Below are 16894 nucleotides of genomic sequence, written 5' to 3'. Positions count from 1 at the left end.
TTCGCCCGTCCAAACCAAAGCGCACGGTTCTGACTCAGAAAGCGCGCCCGGAAATAGCAAAAACGCCACGAAATGCGTCACATCCGCAGCCGCACGACCTACAGGCGCAAAAAGAAGCGTTGGTTTGGATCGCGCTTAACACGTACAGTGGCCCAATTTTTTAATAATATCACGCGGGCGTCGACCGCCGGGACGGCCAGCGCTGTGCCGCGGAGAAGTGCACCGTCACGGCAGAGATTAGGCGCGTGCGCACAAAGCTCTCTCCGGTGCGAGAGTCGTCTCCCCAAACGTCACACCAAAGTAGGTCGAAATACTACGGGGTCACTTCACAGCTTTTCCTAACGAAGGGTTGTTCTTTTGTTTTGCAGCGAAGTAACTTCTCTTTTTCCTCTTCTCCCCCCTCTAAATTGGAAACAGCTCAGAACACGTGAAAAATTGCTTATTCTATGGAGTCTTCAGGGACTAACTGAATCCTATCCACTGAAGCCTAATGTCACAGGAACTGCACACCTTCATCGGTACAGTATATTATACACGTATCTATAAGTGCACACTTTATAAAAGGAAAGCGTACTTACCACGCCAGAAAGAGCATCATATTTGTTCTTCTACGATCGCTTTGACCAGGCGCCGTCAGCAATGACCGTCACAAGCGGGCAGCCTTCGGCATCGATCCCACCAGATTCTCTTTCGAGCCTGGCTTCTTCTCCGGCTTTTTTCATGGATTCCAGAGCCGCGGTTTCAATACCCCGAGCCACCGTCGTCTCATGCTTAGCAAGCGTTTTGCACGACATGGACGGCACATTCATCGATGCTAAAAGCTCAACAAGGTTCGATTGCCCACTACCAATGGAAATTATTCCTGACTCCACAGCAGTGTTCACGTTCATGCTGGAACTCGCCTCGGTCGTTCGAGGAGGTAACTCCGACTCGATAACATCTTGTTGCACATCTTGCAAACGAACGTGAAGGATCTGCGCAAGCCGTGCCTCCGTTCTAAAACGAACACCATGTCCGCAAACGAACAACTGAAAGGAGCATGATCGCAAATCCTTTGAACAGATTGAAATAAGTGCATAATGTCGACCAAGCGACGACCCTCGAGCACGGATGCGGCTGGTTGCAAGTTTCCGGACGGTTCGACCGTGAATTCGACCGCATTAAAGTCTAAAACGATACCTGTTCCTGCAGCTTCAGACCGCTCCGAAGAACCGACCACCGCCGCCACGGGACATACCGGGTCCCCTTCGCCGAGGAGCTTTGACGGCGAGCCTCGCACGGTCGCGGCTTGAGGACCACCTTCGTTAATCTCGCAAACAAAACCATCCGGGTTGGAACAAGATGGCTCGATCTCACCAGAAACCTCAACATGCGAAGCTTCCACAGACGGTCGCTTACGAGTATTCTCAATGTGGGACTTCAGAAGCTTTGACGCCAGAGGCGAACGCAACACTTCCGAGCGACACAAATTCGAACGCACCAAACGCGAAGCGCAGCTGCGTTGAATTGCCCGTCACCCGCTCTCGCTCTCGCTCTCGTCCGCGCGAAAGAAGATCGCGTATGAATACAAAACAAATGCGTGCACTAAGCCACACGGAGAAACTATTTGACCTGACGTCCTTGCCAGAGCCATATATAGAGGACAGTTTGGCTAGTGTGTGATCTCGCCGCTTAGCACCGCCAATCACGTGATGACAATGTACGTTCTGATTCGACACGTCGTTGCCTAGCAACATGATGCAAGTGTCACTTCCGGTAACATCCGGGACGCTCCATGCGCGCCAAAACAAGCCGCCATTTTCAATCATTCCACCCAGCCCATACGTACCGCGCTGCAGCCGCGTTCAAGTTTTTCGGCGACGGCGGCGTTTGCTTGGTCTTTTTGCCATGAACGGAAATGCAATGGCCGGCTGCTGTGCTGTCGAGTACAGCAACAGCACTAAAAAAGGGTTCCGACTTTTCAAACTGCCAAGAGACAAAGCACGGCGGAAAATATGGCTGGCAAAAATGAAGAGGAACAAGTGGAAACCCTCTGAACGAACGGCACTGTGTGAGGTAAGTCGATTTTGTTATATTAAATATGTTCCCTATACTGACAGCGCGGAGTACGCCAGAACAGTGGTATATTTGAACTCGACTTAATTTGTAACTTGTTCCCGAGGTAGTAATAGCATGTAAACGAATCGCTGCTCCTTCGCGTACGTCTCACTCGTGCAAGTTAGTGTTTTAGTGTCAAAAGAAAAGTTGTCGAGCGAATTAAAGTCACGCTGCTCTTGGTCGCCATTTGTGGAAAGCCCATTCGAGAGAACCAGGTTACATACACCCTTGATCGATTAAAACCAATCGCAGTACAATACCCCCATTCTAGTCAAGAATCACGCGAGTGTCTAAACCGAATGTCGACAGCTTCGTCACTCAGCTGGCTTTGTTTTTCTTGTTTCCCCTTTGCCGCGCGCTCCTGCGACCTTGTGTCAATTGATGAAGGGTGGTCAAATACATATCCTGTTTGTCCAGTTTGCGTCGAAGTGCCAACTGCTAAGGCCTTCAGGAGTGTTTCTGATCAGTGAAGACAACCGAGCATGCCTAGATTAACTACTAGTTTTAATTTATGGGGACACTTTTAATAGGATCCCGTGGCTTTATCCAAAGTGTAAGAATGGGTGTGGCAAAAATCATTGTGATCAATGTCTGCCTTTGCAGTTGAGCAAAACTAGCTTGATAAACCTCAATGAATGTGTGAGACTACTTGAGAAATGAGAACTCAATTAGTTTTATGGAGGGAAAATGCAGTGTTACTAGACTACACTTTCAATCTCTGAAAATTCTCTGTAGCATGCCTCGCCCAGACCATCAAGCGATTTCGATGGAGCTCGGACCTTGCTGTTGCTCCAGGACTTTGACATTGCAGCTGACTCTGTGGTGAGATCATGAAACCTTATTCTTGCTTATTCAAGCTGACCAAATTTCCTCTTCCAACTTTGCCGTACTGATGCCAATTCCTCAAAATCAATCGCTGTAGCTAGAGCCCACACTGGTGTCAACTGCTTCAGGTTGCTCACCACTGCCCAACACAGTGCAGCAAGTTACAGGGAACACCTTTCAGTCTGTGTTTAAAGGGGCACTCAAGTGATTTTTGAGTTCGTGTTTTGATGATGACAGCTGAATTTAGACGCCCTAAGTATCCCCAAGAACCAAAAAGTATAGTCATACGGTGATTATTTCTTTAATAAAAATGTAACTGAAGGCCGTCAAACCTCGGATCCATTCGAAAACGAAACCACTCTCATTGGTCCTCGCACGCTTATCAAGAGGATCTCGGGCCAGTAGCGTTGGACGACGTTCCGTCGCGCAGTGATCCTGAGGTAGCCGCATCGGCCGAACATCTTCGTCATTCGAGCTTCGATAATGGCGGAGTTCTCTACGCTCGAGGACCTGACGCCGTTAGAAGTTGAAATTCTTCGGCGGACAGCCGACCTTGGGATGATTTCCTATAACGCCACTCCGACGTGCGATGTGGACGATAGCAGTGCTTCGGAGTCATGTTCGGGTTCCGAGGACGACGAAACGCAGACCTTTTCGGGCGTTCTTCGATTTGCGGTTGGGGCAAGTCGTAACCAAACCAACGTTTGACATCGCAGCGTTACCTCTGGTACGTAATGTCAAACGATGTCGCCACGTTGACTTTCGCCTCGGGAGGACGGGGGGGAAGGCTGGTTCAGACATGTGCAACGAGCGCGTACCTACGTCTGCGTCCGTTGCAACCGGAACGACCGCTCTGCGCCGCGCGTACACACACCTGCAACCACTACAACAAGCGCAGCGGGTCGTCAGCACGGCGACCGCTTCTATACGCCGCCGTCAGCTGTTTCAGTGGCCCCTCTAAAAAGGGGACGCACTGCTACTCAATACCGTAACAGAATATAGACAGACATTTTTTATAGCCTAAGGCTTTATTATTCTTTTTTCTTCATAGGCTTGCAGGGTACAGTGGATGAAAAAACGAAAATAAAAAGATGCAAACCGCCGTCTTGGACGATCACGACTCTAATACACGACATTGCAATAGTACAAATATGGCCACACGCCTTTTCTACGATTATAAAAGACAATATAATCTTAGCAGCGATATAGCAACGTTGAAATATGATTTCGTAATCAGCTATAGACGTTGCGGGCGTTCAGGATTGCTAACACTAATCACTTTTCTCCGGGGATGAAAACGCGTGAAAATTCGCAACCTTTATACGGTACGCGCCAGTAATACCTTGAACTTGAGCACACGCATGAAATGCGCCAAATAAGAAATCCGGGCGATGTTCGAGGACACAAATACTTAGAAAGCACCACTGTAGTCGAAGAAAACAAACACGACGGCACGGGCGTTTCTGCTGTCTTGAGAGTGCCGCCACGACATCGCCGCACGCGAAGGTGGATCTTCCCTTCTAGTGCGTGCTGGGTTATCATAGCGACACACGACGAAAATTCACAGTCAAGGATAGCGCTTTTACGCGGAACGATGAGCTTTCACCACGCCGTCCACGCCGACGATCACCACCGACGCCATCTTTGCGGATAGAAGGAGCTGGCCGGCCCGCGACCGGCCCGACCAGCCTGCAACGCGCGGAGATACGTGCGCTTCCGCGCATCCCTGGGGAACGGGAAATTCACCCCCCGCGGAGGAAGGCAAGGAGAAAACGTAGTCCCTTGTTTGTGGAACGATAATTGCAGTATCGCGTATTCTAAACTAGAAATATTTTACGTCTTGTGAAATTATCACGCACAACATATTTAAATGAACTGAAAATTGTTTCTTTAGCGAAACTTTACAAAGACCGCCAAAATTTTCAAACATACGATAATTTTATTGGTCCTCGCAAGTTCAGAAAAGAGTCCGCACGTATTTTATTCCTGCGTGATTAATAGGCGGTTCCGCCTTCTAAAACTGAAGATACTCATTCACATGCAATAATACATGCCAGGGGGTCTTGTCGACGATAAAAAAAGGTGAAGTGTGTGCAGAGAAGCGTTAGGTCACGGCAGGCTTGTGACATTGGTAGTCAACATATCATTACGTCTTGTTGAATGAGTATGTTGTGTCATCCTTCAAGGTGGATAGCAGCAAGGGAAACCCAACACTGGCGCTTGTATGTGTTAGGCTGCTCTTGCAAGAGGACAGCTGCAAACTGGGTTTGTTTTTACAGTCATTTTGCTAGTTAAAAAGTTGGCGCTTCGCTTTGCTTGCATTCGCAGGACTTCCATTGCCTTTCTTTGCAAAACTTTTGGTTGTTGTGTTCCACGTCTTGCGCTTTGGCTTGGCTTCTGTGTTGTGGCGTTTCTTTACTGTTATGCCCATGAAGAGACAGTGCTTACCAGCTCAGGTCTGTCTGGGTGAGTGGTTCTGATAGACGGAACAGGAAGTTCAGAGCAACAACTGGTATCTTAACAGTTGCGGTACACTGATCAGAGTGATGATAAAGTCTTCGGTTCCCCATCCCGGACCGGGATACCTTGTACACTGTGCGAGATATTTATGCGAGGTTCTACTCCGGAAGGATGCTGCTGTAGGAACAAGACTCGTGAAAAATTTCCCCAAGTTCCGACATAGCCTGGCATAATACAAGATATAATGAGGTATATATGCAGTGGTACAGTACAATGAAAGGCCAAATTACAAGGTGGATAACCACTAAGTGTGATGCAGTCGGTTGAAAGGAGGAATCCGTGGGAGTATGGTGCCCGTGGCATTGTTGACCTGTATATATTCATGTGGCGGTCGATATATGCTTGTGTTAACTGACTGCTCGACAAAACGAGTGTTGCTAATTGCGCAAACTGGTTTCGCTTTGCTTTCATTTATGGGACGATCCATTGCCTCGCAAAACTTTTGGCTGTCGTGTTCCACGTCTTGCACTTCGGCTTGGCTTTTGTGTCATTGCGTTTCTTTTCTGCTGTGCCCCTGAAGACGATACAGTGCCTACCAACCCGGCCCTATCCGGGCCAGCGATTTTGGTTGATATAACTAACGCGAGGTTCGCAGCACAACCTACCCACCGGGGGGGACGATGAAGCCTTCGGCTCCCCATCTCGAACCCTTGTACCTCGTACACTGCCGCAAGTCCCTCATGATATATATGCAAGGTTTGACTCTGGCTGGACATAGAGGAGCAAGACTTGTAAACTTGTCCAGAGTTGCAACTAGACGGGCCATGAATTGCGAGGTAATGAGGTACGCTTATAGCTGCATGGTATGCAAGGCCTGCCGAGAGGTGACTTAAATTTAAGAGTATCATTAATAAGCTGTTTATGGCTGCTTGTATTCAACTAGGAATATGGCATGAAAAGGCTGCTGTACCGCTTGCAGGCAAATATCAGAGTTGAGCAAAAGCTTAAAATAATGTGCACACGAAGTGATACAAGGATTGTGGTGTAAAAATTGCAAGAAAAGGCATTCGCTACTAGCGTAAGAATTAACCAGTCTATCGTGTTTTAGTCCAGCCCAACTAAAGTTTGGGAAAGAACTCTTATTCCCAAAGGAACCATTTTCTTATCACAGAACCAGCATGCATGCAGCTAACCCCCATGTCGTTGGCAGATCTCTGGAAGTATGTCCCAGAAAAATTGCAAATAGTTTGGGAGAGGCTCGACTTCTTAAGACTGCAGAAGGCCGAGCAACACAGTGAAGGGCGACTGAATCTGCAGTTCAAGATAGGAGATCAGGTGCCATGGTAAACATGTCTGCTGGGTGATATGGCTAGGGGCTTCGCATCCTTTCAATGTTGAATGGTGAGAACTTTGTAAGAAGGGTTTTCCAACCTCTTTCACATACAGGCTTTGCAGATCTGGTGAGGTGTGTAGGTCTTTTCATGTGACTGACTTAAAGCTCTTTTATGAACCTGAAGGAGTAGATGCACCACAGATTCCAGATGAAGACGACTTTGACCACCTCTTGGGTATTTCCACAGCATGTCCACCATGGTACAGCCTGCTATTTCAAAGAAGACAAACGCAAGGGGGTGTGCGAGCTCTTATCGAGCAGCATTCATGACTTCTTTTGTTCTTTGGGCAGGAAGGAGGGAGGAATTGTGCTTCCATTCATTTGCCTTTGTGGGCGACTCGCTGCCACTGCAGTTGAGTTGGCACCATTTTAAAGCGCAGCCACAAATTGACCAGAAGGGCAGCAACAGTCTCTTTCTAGAACCCACCGCAGCCGCATAAATCCTGGCCGGGAATGCAGTCATTGGTCCAAAGAGTGGACACGACGATCCAGTCTCCCCTGGGCATCAACATGGGCAAAAACCTGGCCGTTGAAGACACCGAGGAAAGAATAACCCCAAGGCATCTTGAGCTGTCCCCTATTCATTTTGCTTGGAGAGGGAAGAAATCGGGGCACCCTGGAAGCACAGAACTGTAGCCCAGGTTGCCTGTATGTTAATCATTCTTAATGATATCCCCCGTAAGGTGGCAAGGTGCAGTCGTCTAACACCAGTGGTGCTGTGCCGCACACAAGAACGGAAGCTGTCTTAATGTATGCACAGGGTTGGGGGAGGGCGTTGCAGCTTGCGGCGGTAAGTGAATAAATTACTTTTGTTGAATTATTGCCTTGTGCCATTCTTCAAGGCTAGCAGCAGCAGGAAAAACCCAACAGTATCTGGTGAATTTTGTTCACTATAGTCAGATACAAGCAAGACTGAGCCAGAGGCTATGCCGCCAGTACGAGATTTCTACCTTCAATAGAACATTGACGTCTTGCGAGTCAAAACGTGACTAAACTCACCGAGCGCACAATGGAGGCGAAGCATTGGTGCATTTTTGGCTTGTATTGGGCTATAACAATCATATACCTAATATGGTATGATCAACGGGGAGACCTATGCAGTGGACATGTTAATTAAGCATCAAATTTTTAAAACTATCAGGAAACACAAACTGAAGACACAGGCACTTATACCAAAAGCTTTTCAGTGTTTACTTGTTTCATTCGGGGACCAGAGGCATCGACTCAAGTGACGCACTGCGAGACCAGCGACTGTGGCGTGCAGCATAAGCCAGACGTTGCCAGCAGGCATAGTGGTCCTGACCATAGGACAAACTTCTTTGCAGGCTATGACACCATTGCAAAGTCTGCCACTGCTCTTGAAGATCTATGCAGTGTGAGCCAAGTGGTCTTTGCTTTGCTTTTAAGCCTACTTCCTATTTCTTCCGAACGCAAGTGTGATGTTTCTATGGAGAACAGGCTACTTCTCTTCCTGATGAAACTGAAACTTGGAATTAGCTATTCATCTCTCGCCATTCTTTTCTCTATAAATGAAACTTCCGCATCGCGGCACTTCAAATGTGTGCTGAAGACCCTTGCCGTGGCAACGAAAAAATGGATTTTTCGTCCCCCAGCTAGAGTTATTCGGGCTACGATGCCAGACAGCTTTAAGCTGCACTATCCAGGCTGCACCATGATTATTGACTGTACAGAGATTCGCACTGAGCAGCCACCAACTGTGCAGCAACAACGAACGCTTTACTCCAACTACAAAGGGGGATATACATTGAAATGTTTAGTTGCTATAACACCAGGCGGCATAATTTGTTTTCACTCCGAGGCTTTTGGAGGTAGGCTATCTGATGCGCATGTCACTGTCAATTCTGTTTTTTTAAATCTGGTTCAGCCTGGAGATGTGATTCTTGCAGATAAAGGATTCCCTGGAATCCGAACAGTTTTAGAAAATGGAAACGCTGTGCTTGTTATGCCACCATTTCTTCATGGACCCCAATTTTACGGAGAAGAGGTTAGAGACACGTACAATGTTGCCCAAGTGCGAATACACGTGGAAAGAATGATTCAGAGAATCAAAGTGTATATCTTAAACAACCGCATTCCGATTGAGCTGATTCAAGGCATGACAAATGGCTTCCACATGTGCTGTATTCTTGCAAATCTTCAGCCACCAATTATTAGGCGTTAGTAACTTCTGCATTCATGTGTCAAACAGTTCACCAAGATATGAATCTGGCAGTGAGGATAGAATGTCGGCTTGAGAACATGGCGTGAATCGGGATGAAAAGGTAAAAGAAAAACAATTCTTTGATTCACTTGAGCACAATGTTTGCGCAATGAAAACTGCCATGTAGAGATTTATTATGGCATAAAAGCTTGTAAGGAAGACAGTTGTGTCTTTCTTCCTAATGAATTTCATTAATTGCAATAAAACCCAGAGGTGCCCACAATGCCATAAACGTCGGCTCATAGAATTTTTTTTTTTCATTTCGATTCAGGTAAGGTCACGTTCTCAACACTGGACCTTTTGTAGAAACATCGGTTCGAGAGTATATGGTTCCAGTACCCTCTCCCTCTTCCTTCTCGCTGAACAGAGACCGAAGATAGTTTCTTTGTGTTGACGGGGCAGAAGATAACGCAGGATGGGGACGATTGCGGATGCACTCCGTTTTTTGAACGATGCACGGTCATCAGTAAACAAAAAGATAAACTGACACGTGAGATTATAGAAGCCCGCGCCATTGGACAATGGGGCTCTGAGTGTGTTAGTGCCCCGTCACTTGCCTTGACGGAAAAGGAGTGTATTTTTCTACTCAGATCGGAGAGCAACGGCGCCTGCAGATGACTCTAGGAACACGTGTAGTCCTCCTCTTGTGTTTCTTTTCTTGGCTTTTGGGCCGGGCAAATTGTGTATTTATACAGGTCGTCAGTGCCAATAAAGCTCAGTTGTAAGTCAGCGCTGTGTGTGTCTACCGCCTTCTACTCTGTCCTTGTCCTTGCGCTGTTTGTTTTCCGCTAATATGAATGACCAACTAGCCCAATCGTCAACACTACTGACAAAGACGAGTTTGGGGGAGCCGTATCTAGGTCGCAGCGCCTCAATGGTGAACCGGATGTGGCCGACGCTTTAGGGGTCGAACGGGTGGGAGAGGCCGTGCACATGCATTGTTTTCTAGTCACTTAAGTCTCGAACCCAGTCGCGTGTCTAGGTGGCAGCACATATTCGCCAAAAGGTCCATTTAGCATCGTGTCCTCTCTGCTAGCGTCCTATCTTGGTGAATTTTTTGCTATGCATAGCTTATTTATTCAGGCCCAAAAACTGGGTGTTATTTTCATTTCTTCCGAGTGCAGATCATGTGCTGCCTTGTATTTTAGGGCACTAGACTAAGAATGTGTGCATTTGCTTGAGAGTGGAGAACCAGCAATACATAATCACGTTTCTCAAGTTTTTTCTTTTTTTTCTTTTTATTGTACTACGAAGATACCTTAACAGTTTTTGAGAAAATGTACATGCTTTTAAGAAGGAATAAAGACTAAAAATACAGTCACTGCCACTGTTAGAGAATACACATTTCACTTGCAGAAAAACAATTCACCCGTTCCCAAACTCACTGCTTAGCAAGGGCAGGTAGAAACCACTTAAAGTAGAAATCTTCCAAAGCAGGAACTGCTTGCTGAAGAAAGGCATATCATCTTTGGCCACTCGAACTGTGATGTCCTGCTTGCTAGAGTAAACGAGAAAAAAAAACACTCTCTCGCATTTAGCAGGTACAGCAGGATCTGAACCTGTGTGTAGTATCTGTGGGACTCTTTTAGCATTATCTTGTTATCAGCACACTGCAGATAGCGTACAATGCTTTGCCCTGAGGCATCAAGTATTTTTTTGTCCTTGCATTTATACGGGCATTTCACCTCGAGCAAGCATGTTTCATCGATGAACTTAAAAATGCCGTCGGGACTTCCGCAAAGCCATGGCTGATCCGGATGCAGGAGCAGGCCGACTTGAAAAGCTCACTGAATAACTAGTTAGAAGCAAACCACTTCATTTATGCCTCCTGCAGCAAAAAGCTTCAACACCGTGTGAACTGCAGGACATCTACAAAAGAGATACAGTGGACCACAGTGCTGCATCATGACCAAAGAGCGAAGATGAGGTACACAATGCATTATTAGAACCCGAGTAAGAAACTGTAGCCGTTGAAACATTGACTGTTATTCCTTCCTACTGCACTGCCATGGTTTAGTGCACATGTCTTTAAGAAAAACTGAAAATTTAAATGTGAGGGTTCACGTGCCAAACTAACTAGGGCCATCCCGCACACCCCAGTGAACAACTGAAGATTCGTTCTGTCCCCCTAGGGATTGTTTGATGTGCAGTCAAAATCTTGGTTACACGGCACCTTTCCCGCAAGAAGTCTCCGTCACATTGCGGGCACCTCGGCTGGGATTTGAACCTGTCAACAGGGCATCCGCTCTCTGATGCCTTGCCTCAGAGACACAGAGGTAGTTTAATAAAAAGACTATGCCACTTATTTATTTTTAATTAAAGCCCCCGTGCTATAATTATAAATATAAATTTATATTTTTATATAAGTTATATAAATATATATAATTTTATCAAAAATAACTATAAATTTGTCAATGCACCAATCATTAAAAAAAATTTTTTTTGCTCCTTTCTAATTTTAGGCGCAAACCATTTTTTGCTGACCTTAGTCACACAAGGATTAGAATTAAGAGTGTCATCTTACCTCTACGACTGCAACACCAAATTGCTGCTCGAAGTCCCTCCTGGCCAGAGGTTCTGTCCGCAGTCCGAAGAGTTATGAATGTTGGAACAAAGAATACTCTGGATATTACAAATACTGGACCCCATATTTTCACATTATTTTATATTGAAAATCTGTGTTTCCTGGGTTTTACTTGTAAGCTTCAAACCTTTTGACTTGCAGCATTCATTGAGGCTTAATGCTTTAATATTTCTCATTCACAATTATAAATAAAAAGCTTTACTGCTTGTTTAGTCATTCTACCAAATGCGTTTAAATGTGGTAGCTTTATAGGGCCATGGTTGGCAGAAAGGGTTTCTAAACAAAATAAAATTTTACGAAAATACTTTGAATGTTTTAGAAGTCTTTCAATATTACGTTGAAAAGTTGAAAGGCATTGAGCGTCAATGCTCAACGTTCCTTCGCATCGATGCACTTCGACGCGAAATACATTGCGTTGATGCTTAACGATCAACACAAAGAATGATTGAATCGTAAAGCGTCAAGCTCGGGCAACCTCCGCCCCTTGACCTCGACGCAGTTCTTCTGATTGCCGGGCCTGCTTGCGACGGTAAGTTGCCACATCCTGGGCTCGATGGCCTCCTGATGGCAGCTGGGCACGCTGCTGTTTCGCAGCCACTGCAGCGACACAACCTGCTGAGCCCATATACCAGCTCGCCATTCACGGGCTGCTTCTGTGCACCATAGTTCTGCTCCTTTCTTTCTTGCCCTTTCCACCCCTCTTCACTTCACGCGCTTTCTCACAACGCATGCTTCTGCTTGTCCTGTTCCTGCGTGCTGGGTCTATAGCTCAGTCAGCAGCACACTCAACTTCCATGCTAATGACTGAGGATCAACCCTCAGTCACTGGAAAAATGACTCTCTTCAAAATCATTTAGCGGTTACGGACTGACCTACAAATTTCGTGCTTATGTGACTTCCGAGGTTGGTTGGTCGTATAAAGCTAGCGTAGACACTACCCAAAGAAAACCATGTGGGAGGAAACGGACAGCCATTTTATCTGAGCAAGATTTACTTGAAATCCACAGGACCAAAAAGCATTGCCTCCTCCTTCCTGCAAGAAGCCCATATGATATAGTCTAAACTGAAAATGAAACAGCGGCAGCACAATCGCATGCATAAACTGGCTTTTGTCGGGACCCAGAAAATCGGTTGTCATGAATGGACCCAGACTATATGCCCCTTTTGTTAATTGTGCAAGGTTTAAAGAGAAACTATAGTGGCTTCTCCTCAGTGCAATCATTAACCTTGTGCAAGACATCTGTAAAATATCGCACAATATCCTTCTTTTTTTTTTCTATCACTACAGTTTTGGGAAGTGGAGTTTCACAGATAAACCGAAGATGAGGAAAGGTTTGCCGACAAGCCTTTTACCGCTTTACCCGAAAACATGGAACTCTAGACATACCATAGGACGTAGCCTTTGAGGAAAATTTCCTCGGTCTCAGGAGTGCTTCGGCAACCTCCCTTGGGCCTCTTCGGGCACTTAGGACTGTGTGGGCAGTTGTGCTGCTAATGCGTGTCTTGCGCTCTTTGTGCCATCTAGATGAAAGAACATAAACGTATGTAAGCAAAGGTACACAGTAGAACATAGGCTTTCAAAATGAGTCACTAGGAGTTTCTTTTAGCTCATCAATTCACTCAACCACACCTGCCTCCAAGTGAAGCATTTTTCCAGTTTCAGCATTATTTAGCAGATCTGAGCTACCCATTGATGCAGAACCCTGAGCCAAGCACTCCCTATTGTGTGCATTATTATTTGCAAGCCCTGCAGCCTTGTGCACTGCATCGATCAATAAACTGGGAGGGGTTCTTCGGCAATCAAGCGAGATGTGCGTGCCCCGAGATCAAAATGTATGAGAATCCCTCCCTGCAGTAGAATACCCTTTTCAATGCTATGCAACTCGGCCTAAGTAATCGCCATACCTTAAGCAGCTCGACTGCCCAATCGTCTCCACGCAGAGCTCGAGCAAGGACTCGCAGATGACATGATTGGCGTAAAATGCACTTTGCTTTGTTGTCAGCTGATGTTTTTTTGGTGTTACAAAGAGCATGGGGAAGTCCCCAGAAATCTCCAGTGCATGTAGTGGCTTCGCTCGTGGCCGAAGGAGCTCGCTGAGTTTGAGCAGCTGAGATGCTCTGATGACCTCTTCTTGTGCTTGGCGGGAAATTTCGGAGCAGATTATCTCTGCCTCATTTTTCGCCATTTCTTGTAGCACTTCGGTGAAAGGCGACACAATGCCCGTGAAATGGTCGAGCACATAAAATGGTGACAACTCGGCTGGCCTTTTGTTGCCTACAAATGCACTGTTGTTACCTGGAGGCAGGAGGACGATGATGACAATACAATATTAAACAATTATAAATAATAGAAGGAAATATTCAACTCGCATCTATTTGTTGGGTGGTATGTATAAAATGGCGACAACTCTACTGACTTTTTGTTGGCTACATGCGGATTGTTGTTGCCTGGGAGCAGAAGGGTGATGAGGACAATACAATATTAGAGAATTATAAATAAAAGAAAAAAATAACCAATTTACATCTATTTGTTTATTGGTGCATAACTTCAAAAACATTTACCATTAATAGAGCAATTATAGTTGAAAACGATTAGCATTTACGAAGTTGCTTGCAGTGTATCACTGAGTGCAGCAAATGTTTGCTATAAATTTTGAGTCTAGCATGAAGCCTGACACTAGGATATCATTGAGACGGTATTGGGAGGCCTGGAGTTAAAATCCCAGCTCCGCCACAGTTTACGGAGCTGCCAAAAGGGCGGCTCGGTAAACTTTTATTTATTTGGTCAAGTATGGTTCATTCATCTGCATATTTTTTTAATATTTCCTCTTTTGGGGACCGCATACGATGATGAAAGTACCCCTGAGATATACATATATATGGTTTAAGTACTGAAAATTAGAAACACAGTGAATGAACAAACCACAAGATAGCATTATGATTACAGTGAAAACACAGATGTGAGTGCTTAACATCAGTGGGTAACACATTGCATGCAGAGGGTGCATAGCAACTAAAAGCATCCTGAATGTGTGCGGCACAATGAGCGTAAACATGACAATCACTTTTTTTTCGTACACCAATGCATATTAGTACAAACACGAAATTTCGCCACCTTTGACGAGAGTTTCGGGCAGTCAAAGCAAAATGGGAAAATCCGGCGATCGCTTGTTCCAGCAGTGTCTCGCAAATGCAAAATCGCTAGTCGAAAAGCAAAAGCATAGTACCTCCAAAAAGCTCTTCAATTGAGGCTTTATCATTAAGCGCCGGTTTGCCCGCTGGCTTTCCCCATGCTTGCGCAACACTGGTACACGACGGGTGCTCATGCTCATTCACGAAGATAGCCACAGCCGCGCAGTGCTTGCAGTTGCCGAGACACCCGTAGCGACAACTGCACTTGCCGCTTTCTATTTCGCGAGGCTCAGCCATTAGCTGAAAATGAAAATAGGGGGTGCAACGGAAATTTTAGGCATGCATGATGGAACCAGGCGTGGAATCGCGAGGGCACTTTAAACCCTACGATTGACTAAAAATCAAAGCCACGGGCGCGGCCGTGCGGCCACGCGGCCCGTGGCTCCGGCCTTTAGTCCATCGTAGAATGTCGATTGAAAAGAGCCACCGACATCAAACATGCAAGCAAACAAGCATAAATACACTGAATTGTTAACTTACATGAAGTTCCACATCGTACACGTGCTTGCTTTGCTGCGAGAAACATCTTTGCCGTCGAAGTCACGAACCTGATAGACGTGGCTGTTCTCGTAAAGACGCCTTCCTTTGATGAGTGTGGGAGGTCTAAAATACCTATCAATGCTCCCGATGGTCTTAAATCCGCATAAAAGAACCAGAGACATGGTGCGCACGTGCACACGGGACTTCCGAAATCAGCATCGCCGACGCTCGCCACGGCCCGATCGCCCGATGGCCGTTAAATTGGCCGCCCCAGTAACAGAGACGCCTCCGCTTGTGGCGCTGAATGCAGTACTCTCGTGGCGCCTCCTGGCCATTGCCGGCTGCCTATAAGATAGCATAAATCTAATCTCAAATTCACCTACATATCTTTATTCTCCACAGAAAGTGGGAAATAGGAAATGCTCTGCAAGGTGCCGGACTTTTTTTACTACGGTTCTTGAGGTTAAAACGGGTATAGTGATTTTCGATTTTAAAAGGTAATTTCTCTAAATTAAATAATAAACTAAGTAGGCTGAACATCATTAATTTTTTTTTCAAATGAGCCCTTTAGCAGGGACGAATACTACCTGACCGCTTTTTCTGCGAGGTGCATACTTTTCGCAGGAACAATTTGGCTCGTATTTTGAGAAACACCCTGTATGCATCCTCAGCTCAGGGGATGTTTACCATTTTCTACAATCAGAAGAGTGAGCTTGCAAATGTTATTTTAAGATGTTTTCAAAAAGTTGGCTAATATTTAACAAATGAAACTAGCCTTTATATTCTAACAAATAAAATGACCAGAAGTACCTATCACAGGCATTGACTGGACAAGAATCGAAGGCCACCTACATGAAGCATGTAAGCTCCTTCTCGAGCTTGCTGCTTATCGCTCGGCACACTTAAAGGGGCAGTGCAGTGATTTTAACGATGAAAGAATTTGCACCTCGTATTTTCCCCACTGTTTTTGTTTTTGGCACAAGTGGGACACAATGCACCACTTTTCTCCTGAATAGTGTGATTCCACTGCGTAATCGCAAACGAAAAATCACATCATTTCCTGATGTGCAGCTGAAAATATCGATCACGAGAACCAAGGTGTTGCATCAGGAAAACAGAGGCGAAAGTGAACCAAACCGTCGCCTCTCTGCTGCTAGACCCCCCTCCCCACCCCCTCCCCCTTGTCATCCCCATGGCAAACTGTCTTTTGTCTCGATCGCTTGCCGTGATCTTTGGCGATGCTAATTCTTGAAGAGTGCATTATTTATTTATTTATTTATTTATACTACTGGTCCTTGTTCAGTACCCTTGTAGGAATGGTTGCATTCATGACATTACAAATTACACTAATAGGTCGCAAAAGGAAAAACATGCAAGCAAGTACAAACAACATCTTCACTCAACATTAAAATGGTTTCGTACAGAACCAAGAAATGAAATTAGGAAACTAGAGCTCGTCATTTCAGCGGGTAAGTTATTCCAATCTTTGAAAGTGTGAGGAAAATACGAGTATTTGAAAACATTATTTTGCGGCAATGGCTTAATGATATAATACGGATGTTGGTTATAATGTATTGGAACGTGCAGAAAATGAAATGTACTTGTCCCGATTGATGCTGATCATGCCATGAATTATCTGGAA

General features: G+C 45.6%; 1 protein-coding gene and 1 pseudogene across 1 annotated transcript; one reads left to right on the top strand and one right to left on the bottom strand.

Annotated features, from left to right (window-relative positions):
* Positions 1-1902: 1902 nt before the first annotated feature.
* Positions 1903-8957, top strand: LOC120846166. The gene is made up of 2 exons (XM_040217849.1): positions 1903-2055; positions 7917-8957. The coding sequence occupies exons 1-2, from the start codon at positions 1903-1905 to the stop codon at positions 8955-8957; spliced, it is 1194 nt and encodes a 397-aa protein (XP_040073783.1).
* Positions 8958-14781: 5824 nt separating this feature from the next.
* On the bottom strand, positions 14782-15434 carry LOC121047926 (annotated as a pseudogene).
* Positions 15435-16894: the final 1460 nt, after the last annotated feature.

This window comes from Ixodes scapularis, unplaced genomic scaffold (assembly GCF_016920785.2).
Source record: "Ixodes scapularis isolate PalLabHiFi unplaced genomic scaffold, ASM1692078v2 PGA_scaffold4__175_contigs__length_147842914, whole genome shotgun sequence".
NCBI classification, from domain to species: Eukaryota; Metazoa; Arthropoda; class Arachnida; order Ixodida; family Ixodidae; genus Ixodes; species Ixodes scapularis.
Note: the sequence above shows the minus strand (reverse complement) of the source record. Positions and strands in the feature narration are given on the sequence as shown.

What these genes read in the sequence shown, in the direction of transcription:
- LOC120846166 (XM_040217849.1), top strand. Translation starts at nt 1,903, where the DNA reads ATGGCCGGCTGCTGTGCTGTCGAGTACAGCAACAGCACTAAAAAAGGG. An exon ending in AACGAACGGCACTGTGTGAG is followed by an intron (nt 2,056 to 7,916) that starts GTAAGTCGATTT and finishes TAAAACTATCAG; the next exon opens with GAAACACAAACTGAAGACAC.